At 40.4% G+C, this 12065-nt stretch overlaps 1 protein-coding gene across 1 annotated transcript in view; it reads left to right on the forward strand.

The window, feature by feature from the left end:
• Positions 1 to 10756, forward strand: part of ADAMTS3 (ADAM metallopeptidase with thrombospondin type 1 motif, 3) — a 222508-nt gene extending 211752 nt beyond the window's left edge. Inside the window, exons 19-22 of the mRNA XM_004681225.2 lie at positions 1086 to 1218; positions 1849 to 2056; positions 3519 to 3636; positions 8070 to 10756. Of these exons, the coding sequence (XP_004681282.1) occupies positions 1086 to 1218; positions 1849 to 2056; positions 3519 to 3636; positions 8070 to 8632 (1022 nt within the window). The 3' untranslated portion in view covers positions 8633 to 10756. The remainder of the gene's footprint in view (positions 1 to 1085; positions 1219 to 1848; positions 2057 to 3518; positions 3637 to 8069) is intronic.
• The last annotated feature ends 1309 nt before the right edge of the window (positions 10757 to 12065 follow it).

The raw sequence follows: 12065 nt of genomic DNA on the forward strand, positions 1-12065 counted from the left end.
GAAATAAGAACCATTTTTTAAAAAGAAAGAGAAATGGAAACCAGTTCTGATTATTTTCATGACAGCTAAATGTAATGCCTAATCCCTGATTAGAAGACATTGCTATAAAGAACATTATAGAAACAATTAGATGATATATCTGTGCTAAATATTCCTCATTTTAAGAATTACATTGTAGTTATATAGAGAATGTACTTATTATGAGTGATGTGCTGCAGTATTAGAAGTGTCAGAAAGTCAGCCACTTACTTTCAAATGGTTCAGCAAAATTTAAACACATCTTACATATTTATAATTACATATTACATTAATATATGACATGTGTACATGGTAACACAAGCTAGATGCAAGGTTTATAGATTTTCATTGTGCTTTCCTACACTTTCTTGTAGGCTTGATATTCTTCAAATTAAAAATTATTTTGATTATATACTATTTCATTAGTTAATTTTTATTTATTACAAATGTCAAAGTTAATGGTTGGGGAAATCTTCAGAACCCCTCAGTGATCTTTAGGCAAAATTCAAACACTTACTTGACCTGAAAGATTTTAATATAGACGTCCTTTCCTATCTCCATCCCCTTCATGCATGTTATTTAAGCTACTCAGAAACTGGACATTTTCTGTAAGTTATTTCCTTTGTGTGGAGTATTATTCTGTTTAATCCCTTTCAACCAGTACTATTTGAACTTCAAGATTCTGCTTAAGGCAACATTGGTCCCCAAGTTTCCCTGCTTTTCCTCCAGCATTTAGAAGAGGCTCCCTCTGCGTTCCTTTGGTGCCCTCTATAGTTAGTTATTTTCATAGCTCTGTTTCTCACACTACCCTGTTTACATTTATTAACAACTATATTAACAAGTACACAGCCATTATGTAGTAATTTACATTGTTCATTAAATGTAGACTCTGAAAATAGGAGACTTTTTGTTTGTTTAGTTCACTTCTGAACTTTCAACTGTCTAGTACAGTGTCAGGCTTATTTTAAGAGTCCAATAAATATTTAAGCCAATAATTCAGTGAATGATCAAATACATAACAGAGTGAATGAATGATTAAAACCAACAAAATATATTTCTCTCCCCAGGTTTCCAGTATACTAAATATGGGTGTCGCAGAAAAAGTGATAATAAAATGGTTCATCGGAATTTCTGTGAGGCCAACAAAAAACCAAAACCTATTAGAAGAATATGCAATATTCAAGAGTGTACACATCCACTGTAAGTATTTAATAACTGTCCTATCCTACAGACAAAACTAATTTAAGTGCTTCAACTCTTTGTAGTTTTGCTTTTATTTTTAGTCAAAGTTAATATATGAGCCTGGTTGTGTTAATCTGATAATTTCATGGTAATCACATAAAGCTGCCTCCACCATATTCCTGCTCCTCAAAAACAATCCCTTTCAGCTGTGATGCTTCTTTTGATATTTGGTGACTATTCTCATTTGCCATGTAAAGTGTCTTTGCTTCTACTTGTTGTAGTTTGAGGGGGGACATGGAGGGATAGAAATTCTGGATATTGAATTTTTCACTATGGATTGTGACCACGTAGTGTTTTTTTCACAGTCCTGCCCCCAGTCTATCCCTATAGCCCACACTTCTCTTTTGCCCAGTATTTCTAATACTGTGTAACCTATTCATTAATGTTAATATTCCATTTATATTATTTAATGACAGTTGAAACTTTGTAACTGTTTGATACATGCATCCTTCTGGAACTGCTTCCAGAAGTCAGTGCACCTCCTGGGTTGCACATCTCTCAGACAGCAGCAAAGGCTAGACTTGTTGTGTGGAAAGGTGCGCTGTGCACCCCAGTGACCGTGCACCATCTCATCCCCCAAACCTGTAGCTGGGTAGCGGAAGAGTGGGAGCACTGCACCAAAACCTGTGGGAGCTCGGGTTATCAGCTTCGCACCGTCCGCTGCCTTCAGCCTCTCCACGATGGCACCAACCGCTCTGTGCACAGCAAGTACTGCGTGGGGGACCGGCCCGAGAGCCGCCGGCCTTGTAACCGCCTGCCCTGCCCAGCGCAGTGGAAAACAGGACCCTGGAATGAGGTGGGTGCGTGAATTCCACCGTGCAAAGGCAGATGTGCATGTGTGTGTAAGCATGTGCCTCAGAGGCTAACTGGACTTAGACATCAGGTTTTGTGTCCACAGATAACTTGTCACATATTTTGGGCCTCGAGTTATCAGCAAAAACTATTATTTTAAAACAGTACTGCTGATGTAATCCTGATGGTTCAAATATCAAATCAATATGACAGTATTTGCTTCTAAAGTTAGTTGCTAATTCCCAAAGTTGGGTATTTTGTGCCATATAGGAGCCTAATGGTGAATGATCTTCTAGCTTTGGTCACTTCGCTATTTCTACAACTGGTCCTGTACTGAGTCTTCTTATTTTATCTGTCTTCATTTTAACTCTTGACCCAGCTTGCATAAACGTCTCAAGATTCCACAGAGTCCATGCTTTCTGAGCCTCCTGCCTTTTGGTTGGCTTGACTTCCCCTTCCTCCTACCACCACCCTCTAAGGCTCATCTCCATGGTCCAGTACAGCTTTTAGGTGTGCACTACCAGCACTTCTCCTGCCTTCCAAAGACAGAGGCTGACCTCCAGGGATCTCACAGCAGTGCAGTGTCTTTGATTGAGCCTCAGCTCTAATCCACACATTTCTCACCCAGTCAGTGTCTGTCTAAATGACAGACAGTTAATTCAGTGGCTGGTTGAATCAGTGTTTTGTTGCCTGTGTTAATGACACATCTCTGCATTTCTTAACACTCAAAATAGCGAATCATGGGTTCATAGGAAAAAAGCTTTCAAGAAGGAAGTTATCAAAAAGTTTATAGGGAATGAAGGAGGAAATGGAGAGCAGGCCGGGAAGGAGGGAACAGGCAAATGAAGGACCTTCCAGGATATCTCCCGTCTCCATGGGGTCCTTTAACAAGGCCCTTACTTTATAGCAGAGATATTTCTGGTTAGTTAGTTTTAAAGCAATTATCTCCTTCACTAAAGAAATTAATTTATGGACTACTAGTAGTCCCAACGAGCTTAAATTAACCAATGTAGCATGCCAGTAAATTCTGCCATTCATAAGGTAGTCAAAGACTGGAAAGCTCAGTACCAGGATCGGTTCCCTGAAGACAGACTCTACAACTGTGTTTAGGAGCCATGCACGTGTTCCCATTGTAATAATGGCTTCATTATATCCAGCACCTATATATGCCAGGCCAGTTGTATCACATGCATTGTCTCCTTTGCCACCATTCAGTCCTACAATTCTCCTCTGAGGCAAGTATTTTTACCCCAGCTTAGAGAAAGGGAATGTGTCTAGGCCGGTGAAGGATGGACTCAAAGGATCATACTGGGTTTATCTGTTTCCAAAACCACTGAGCCACATCACATCCACAGAGAAAGAACTTCAGAGCTCTGTGTGCGTGTGAACATATATGCACGCTAAGCGTGGGGAAAGAAAGACTTTCATGGAATGAAGGTCACTAATTAAAGCCATTGTTTCTGCAGTGTTCGGTGACCTGTGGTGAAGGGACGGAGGTGAGGCAGGTCTTGTGCAGGGCTGGGGACCTCTGTGAAGGTGAAAAGCCAGAGTCAGTAAGAACCTGTCAGCTGCCTCCCTGCCATGGTAAGTGTGAACCTGGTTCATTTCACTGGCCTGACAATGACATTTAAATCTCAAAAAATGGATAGGCTTTTCAAGACAATCTCTGGAGTTTCTCCATGGTTATTGTAGCAGTAGGATTGCTTCCATGTTACAGCAAAAACCATTCACTAAAAATTTAAGAATAGTCACAATTAAAGTATGACCATTGAATTGTATTCTCTTTTTAAAATTAATTGTTAACTTACCGAACTGCTCACCCTATTATCCTCTCTTTGTGATGAAGCATTAACTGGATCCAATTGCATTCCTAGAAACTTAAAAAACTGATTCTGTTACATCTCTCATAAAATTCTCTGTGTCCCTGTGAGGTTGATTGGGGCAGCAGAAACAAATCTGCTGATTGCTGAAGAGAACACCCTGCTGAGAAAGCCGAACACCTTGCCTCCTGTCCCTAGACTGCCTGCCTCCTGGAGGAGCTGGGGGGACCTAAAGGGGAGAACAGGGACTGTTAACAGAGACTATAGAACTAGCTGTGCAGATTTCACAAGGCTAGAAACCAAGGTGAGGATAGAAATAATTAACCAACCCAACTCCAAAGCGAGAAATTCCACCTAAGAAAAATATAAAAAACCATCCCTGTTCTTTTAAAAGCACAACCTTTGCCTGCTTATGTCTATGCAAGTGTCTTCTTGTCTTAATAAAACGACCATTGGGCCCTCCCTGGTGGCGCAATAGGTTAAAGTGCAGCACTGCGAAGCTAAAGCTGCTTCAGCACGAGTTCAATCCCCGGCCAGAGAGATGACCCACATGGCGTGGCAGGCTTCTCTTGGCCCTCCCCTCAGCAGTGTGCATCGTCAGTCTTCCTGTTCTGCTCCCCACTCTGTCTCTGGTGAATCTTCTCATCTCCCCTGCACCTTGGCCTGTACCCCAGTTCTGTATGCGTAAATAAATCAATCTTAAAAAAAGTAAAATAAAACCACTATTATCAGTTAAGTTGAATTTGTTGGGTTCATTCTCAGAGGGGTCCAAGAGCCTCATTGTGTCCCAATCATGCTTACCCACCAGAAGTAAGCTGTTGCCTGAATATTGTCATCTCCCAATGGCACTTTCTTTTCCTGCAATACAATTGGCATATTTTATCAAAAGGCTTCTTTGTTTTGAAATTTCAGTAGAAACAATAGAAATAGCAAAGTTATTTCATTATAAATTTTCATTTAAAATTTGGTGGCATGAACAAGTTTAACCATATGGGGGAGACAAAGGAATTTATATTTAATCAATTTTTGTTGCAAAGTATATTTGGAAGTTTCAAACACAACAGGACAGACTTCCCCAGTTAAAAGTTAGAAGGTCACTCTTGCTGTAAGACTTTATTCTTATGAAGGCATTACTGTCAGGCATTACCAAACACAGAGAATCACTTTTATTGATCTGAATTTCCTGATAGAGCTATATATTTCAGGGGATATGTCCAATTTGTGTGCAACAGTTTGCTTGGTTCTCTCCTGTAAGCCAAAAGAAAATGCTTTTATTATAAAATGAAGGTGTTGAGATGACACAATTATTCTAGTGATAAGCCCATGTCAATTCTAAGAATTCTAAAAGTGCACCATATTTCTACCATATTGCAAACAAATAAGTACTACTTCCCATTATTCTCCAGTAGCAATTAGAATCAAATAACATTTGAGGCCACATGTAAATCATTTTCCTGAACCTCTCATAATGATTTAGGCATAGAGTGAGAAGCTAAAAAACTCCCTCCAGGCCCTCCCTGGTGGCACAGCGGGTTAAAGCACAGCACTAAGAAGCTTAAGCCACTTCAGCATGAGTTTGATCCCCGCCTGCCCCAGAGGAGATCCACACATGGCAGACCTCTCCTGACCCGCCTGCTGCTCCCCTCAGCAGTGTACTTCGTCAATCTGCCTGTTCTGCTCCCCACTCTGTCCCTGGTGGCACAGCGGGTTAAAGCACAGCACTAAGAAGCTTAAGCCACTTCAGCATGAGTTTGATCCCCGCCTGCCCCAGAGGAGATCCACACGTGGCAGACCTCTCCTGACCCGCCTGCTGCTCCCCTCATCAGTGTACATCGTCGATCTGCCTGTTCTGCTCCCCACTCTGTCCCTGGTGATTCCTCTCACCCTCCGCATCTCTGGCCTGTACCCCAGTTCTGTATAAATAAATATATCTTTAAAAAAAAAAACTCCCTCCATTTTAATAATTGATTTTGTCAAAATTATTCCTTTCTTTAGACCCATTAAGTCCTTCCCATCTATCCCTAGGCAGACTGCCATAAAATAAATGTATTCCTTTGTTCTTCTGTGTTTTGTCTCAGAACCTGTCCCCTTTCCTGCCCCACACTGAGGTGTATTCTGGCCCTAATTAGAAGCAGATGTGATCCGATCTCTGCAGAGCGGAGCCACAACACGGAAGTTCCATCGCTGAGCTGGGTCACAGAAAGGGGGTGACAGGAGTGATAGTCAGAAGGTAAAAAGCAGTATTGGGTCAAATAAGGTCCTTTCAGCCTAGGGCCTGAAGTCCTAAACATAGAGGAAAAAGAAATTAATTTTCTTGTTCCAAGATAATAAACATAGAAAAAGTCATTCAGATATGATGATTAATTCATATTTGAGATGAAACCTATTAATGTGGTTCTCACACATTTACAACATAATTAGCTGAATATCTTAACAATACAGAATAATCAAGCGCAGAATACTCTATAATCTGCAAATGTGAAGCAAATACAAGTCATTCTACAATTTGGGGAGTGGAGATGGTATTATGACTAAGAAAGATGGACATTCAGCCTTGCCGATTGAGCCTCCTCTGTTTTACCCAGACTTTAGAAAAAAAAGGCAAATTCTTTGGCAAGCAGTAGAGCAGCTTCCTTGCCTAACAATATGATGTCATCCAATATTACATTGCAGTTGTAAGTGGTATTGTAGGGTCAATGAACTGGCCCCGTGCCCATCACCGCAGCCTTGATGGTGTTAACGCATAAGGTGCTTGGGAGCGCGGTGTGGGACATGGCCTATTGCTTGCCAAAGAATTTGGCTCTTTTTTCTAAAGTCTGAGTAAAACAGAGGAGGCTCAATCGGCAAGGCTGAATGTCCATCTTTCTGGCATGCATGACTGGTGTGCTGGTGTGCCTGGCTCCCTGAAAGCATTAAAACCTGGAAATCCACCGAAGGCTCTTGGGGTCTGCTGGACTCTCCTTTTCCTTCTGCCCAAAGAGATAGTGAACCTGCCTGTGTTTGTTGGTTGGTGCTACACATATACCACTGTCACACTTTCCAGATCCTTGTCCTTGTCAGTTAGGTCTGGGGCCCATATTTCTGTGTTGCACTGTGTCTATGGGCTATGCATAGCGTGAGCCCTGGGTGGACTGAAAATAAGCACAAACCTAACATTATCATGAGCTCAACATTTGCAATTTGAAATTTTAATTCTTACAACCTGTAATCAATACAATTAAAAAAATAGAAATAGAAAGAGCACATACACATGCATTAAGTATTTTATGTTACGTTAGATGTCTCAGATGACTTGTGAGGGTTACCTGAGTCAGCTTTAAACATAACATGCTACCAATTCAATGAAATTAAATTTATGAACCATGAATTGTTCATTAAAAAGTTGGCACACTTCATACAAATTTGTTTTTCAAGTAGCAATGACCTGAAAATATTCACTAATGAGCATGAAGCTATTGTAGTCATATCTTGGTTTTTCTCTTGGTAATACATTTTTAAGATTTAGTTTGTTACAGTAGGTCTTTAGTATTCATTTGAAACTTAATACAGAGCCTGTTTTATTATAAATACCATAAACTATAAAAGCAGATGCCTTTTTTAAAAAAAAGATTTATTTTTTTATGCATATAGAACTGGGGTACAGGCCAGAAGTGCAGGGGCGGTGGATTCACCAGAGACAGAGTGGGGAGCAAAACAGTCAGATTGATGAAGTGTGCTGCTGATGGGAGCAGTGGGAAGGTCAGGGGAGCTCAGCCGCGCCAAACTCTGGGGCGGGCGGGGATCGAACTCATGCTGAAGTGGCTTCTATCTTCCCAGTGCTGTGCTTTAACCCGCTGCATCACCAGGGAGGGCCTGCAGATGCCTTTTTATATCCTAAAAATGTTCATGGTAAATCATCCCATTTTCTTATGCTAAAATCACATATATGTTCATAGCAGGAAGGAAAAAACACTCTTCATCCGAAGACTCAAGATGGAAATTGTAAATGGTGGTCAATCCAAGCACTTCACACATAAAGAACTGCTATTTCAGTGAATTCGTTTTTGTTTTTTTAATATAGTGGTTCACACGAATATTCCATCAATCTCAGATTTTACCTGTCTTTATATTCATAAACAATGATTATTGTTAATTTCGCTTTCCCTTTGATTTATGTGTAAGTGTATGTTTTATTTTGTTTCCTATTAACTTTTATAGATGAGCCATGTCTGGGAGATAAATCAATATTCTGTCAAATGGAGGTGCTGGCCCGCTACTGCTCCATACCAGGTTATAACAAATTATGCTGTGAGTCATGTAGCAAGCACAGCAGCACCCTGCCACCCCCATACCTTCCAGAAGCTGCTGAAACGCATGATGATGCTATCTTTAACCCCAGTGACCTCCCTGGATCACTCATGATGCCGACATCTTTGGTTCCATACCACTCAGAGACTCCTGCTGACAAGAAGAAATCTTTGAGTAGGATCTCATCAGTGGGAGGTTCAGATGCATACGCTGCTTTTAGGCCAGGTAGTAAACCTGATGGTGCTAACTTACCCCAGAGGAGAGCTCAGCCAACTGCAAGCAAGACTCCGAGACTGGCCTCCTCACCCACCAAGGGTGACCACCTCAATTCATCTTCACACATGGCTGCGGCCCCTTTCCTTGCAGTCAGTGATTCCTTAGGTGCTGCTGCTTCTCAGGCAAGAACCTCAAAGAAGGATGAAAAACTTATTGACAAGAGACGCCCAATAAGATCATCCACCTTAGAAAGATGAGAACATGAACTGAAAAGACTGAATGTAAGAGGAAAATCTGGACAAGCTCCCCCTGCCCGTGGTACACCGCCTGTTTTAAGTAGAACTCTCTATAGTCAGCTCATTCTACCCATAAGTGGAAGAACAAAAAGTGCTGGTTCACTTTCTAATTGCTTTCGTCCTCCTTTTATTCTGCATTGACTCATTTCCCAGAAATCATTGGAAGAAAAGCACCAAAGATTATTAACAGAAGGAAAGTAACTCTCTAAAGCAGAAAAGGGACTGGAACCAATTATGCATATCAGCTGATTTTTTGTTTTAAAAAAGTTACAGTAGAAATAAGAAAGAGGTGCCAATGGTTTACACTTTAACAAAAGGTTTTGAAAATAGAACAAAAAATTCTTAGACTTGCATTCCTATTTATCTATATTAGAAACATTGTATGAGCAGTTTTGCAGCTATTGTGTAAATACTGTATATTGCAAAAATCAGTATTATTTTAAGAGATGTGTTCTCAAATGATTGTTTACTATATTACATTTCTGGATGTTCTAGGTGCCTGTCATTGAGTATTGCCTTATTTGACATTCTATGAGTTGATTTTCAAAGCAGAATATTACAGAGAAGAAATCAGACTTTCAGCTACTGATTATACAAAGGGTTTTGTCGTGTGGTTTGTTTAATCAACACCATGACACCTGTAATACAGAAAGAGAAAAAACATAAGCTGCAGATATACAGATTTTTGTCTTACTTATTACCCTCCATTCTTTAAATAAAATAGAATAGGATCGATGTCTTAGTATACTTTTGGTCATAGGAAACATACCGATAAAAAGCCTGTTCAGGACAAAGCTAACACTTTCTTATCAGGACCTCAAAAGATGCTATTGAAGTGCTCTGTGTTCTTTGTTTTTATTTCCTCATTGTTGACATATACAAAAGGATATACTCAGTGTACTGTAATTATAACAGAGGAAAAGGATCGTTTGTTTGATTATTGGTAGCTGAGATAAGCATCATAAAATCAGAATTGATACTCAAGGATACGGTAGGGTTTTGGAAGCAGGTTCAAGACAGCATTTGTCAATGGTTGCGATATTTATTTTCCGCATGGTTCATATTCAAATGTTCACAACCACAATGCATCTGACTGCAATAATGTGCTAGTAATTTATGTCAGTGGTCGTCTTGCTCACAGTGAAGCCAGAAATGCTCTCTCCAGGGAGTAGATGTAAAGTATTGTATATAGAATTCAGAACTGAAGATATTTATTGAATGTTGATTTTTTTTCTTGATAGTATTTTTATGTACTAAATATTTACGCTAATATCAATGACATATTTTGGTAAACTAGAGAGACCTAATTAGAGATGCATGCTTTGTTCTGTGCATAGAGAAGAAATATAAGCAAACTAAGGCAGCCAAATTGAAAAGCTAAAGTTGAACAAATTTGATGTTATGCATTTTTAGAGTAGTTGATACAAAATTGATGATATGTTCCCTTTCAATGGAAAGGTAAAATAGTATGGACTCAGATAGCTAGCTATTTAATGATAGTAAATTAGAAACATTTAAAAGATATGTGAAATAGATAAGGACTCATGAATTACACTTAAATGAAAAATGAAAGATGCATTGTTCCATAACGTTTTTGACTTCAGCTCCTAAACTGTCCAAAAGTTATTTTGGAAAATAAAATGTAGACATGCTAACCTCTCAAAGCACAGAATGTGCAGACTTCTGCAGTTTTAATAATGGTAAACTCACAGCTTCACCTGTTGACTCTCTATACCTCTAAAGAATAGCTGCTACTTTATGCAAGACTTTTGAAAGTCACATGAATTAGGTGAATTCATTAACCAATCCCAGATTCTCAAGTAGAAGTCTTTTTAATTTTTTTTTCTAAAATTTTCCCCAGGATGAAATTCTCTCTAGTTTGCTTGTGTGTGCATATGTCTATATCACCAGGGGAATATTAGAGAAAGCTGGTCTCACACATACACCTCCCTTAAGGATGTACATACTCGTTTCACTGCTGATCATTGGGCTTCCTTTGCTACTAAGCTAAAAATCCCTTTTTATCAAAGTGTACACTACTGATGCTGTTTGTTGTATTGGGAGCACGTAGCAATAAAAATGTTAACAAAATACACATCTGACTCAATCTAGATTTTTATTATTAGATTCATCATGAATTCATAGAAATGTATTCTTCCCTCCTACAAAGTGAAATGGCATCCAGTTCATTTACTACTTGGACTTTCTCTAAAGAGGCTCAACTAAAGTGGCAGTGTCTCCTCCTGGTGTATCATAATATATTTTAAAAACAATTTAAAAAACAAACTAAGCTTTTGGGGCAGGGGTGGCTTATTCTTAAGTTTGTCCCACAGAACTGTGAAATGGCAGAGAAAACGTGATAAAATGCTAGCAAACATGAGAAGGAAAAGGGGTTTTCTAAATGTGTGATACCAGAGTGTTTTATTTTTATAATTTTTTAAAGATTTATTTTTATTTATTCATACAGAACTGGGGTACAAGGCAGAGGTGCAGGGGCAGTGAGAAACTTCACCAGAGACAGAGTGGGGAGCAAAACAGGCAGATCGACAAGATACACTGCTGAGGGGAGCAGTGGGTGGGTCAGGAGAGGTCTGCCACGCCATGTGGGTCACCTCCAGGCCAGGGATCGAACTCGTACTGAAGTGGCTGCGGCTCGCTTACAGTGCTGTGTCCTAACCCATTGCGCCACCAGGGGAGACCCCCAGTGTGGCTTTAAAGAAAAGCTGGCCACCGGTTTGGAACCCGGGTTGGAAGGAACACACAACCCCCACAACTCAGTCCGTGGGGAGATGGAACATCACAGTGGAGGTCTTTCATATAACCAGTGCAGTAGGGAGAAATATTGGGGTGAAGCCAGAGGTGCTGAGGGTAGAAGAACTTACCCGAGACAGAGTGGAAAACAGAAATATATTAAGAGAAGCAGCTGGCAACACAGTGAGGATTTGAGGCTTTTATATTCTGTTTTCGTGGGCTTTCTAACTTGGGGTGCCAGTTTGCACCAGCTTTCTACTAGGACACTGGCCTTTGGCAAAGAAACATGCCCTGAGCTCTGCTACGTTCCTGGAGCTGGGCTGGTCTTTCTGGTCATCGTGGTAGCTCTTATATGGCCTTGTCCCCAAAGCAACCTTCTAGACTCCCTTATTGTAGGCTAAAGGGAAGTTAATCAGGTTTCCTCTCCTCCCATTAGCATCAATGATGGACACCTGTGTTCCATCATGCACGCCTGATGGCAGCACCTGGAGCGTGGTGGGCTGGCACAAGTGGGTGCACCTCAGCTAAGAGACTGAGCATATAGGGGCTGTGACAGAGGGCAGGGGTGATGGTGTGTGTGTGTGTGTGTGTGTGTGTGTGTGTGTACACGTTCAGTTAGCAGAGGATTGTGCTGGGAGTGCAG

The sequence above is a fragment of the Condylura cristata genome, unplaced genomic scaffold (assembly GCF_000260355.1).
Source record: "Condylura cristata isolate star-nosed mole 26May11 unplaced genomic scaffold, ConCri1.0 scaffold00012, whole genome shotgun sequence".
In the NCBI taxonomy this organism is placed as follows: Eukaryota; Metazoa; Chordata; class Mammalia; order Eulipotyphla; family Talpidae; genus Condylura; species Condylura cristata.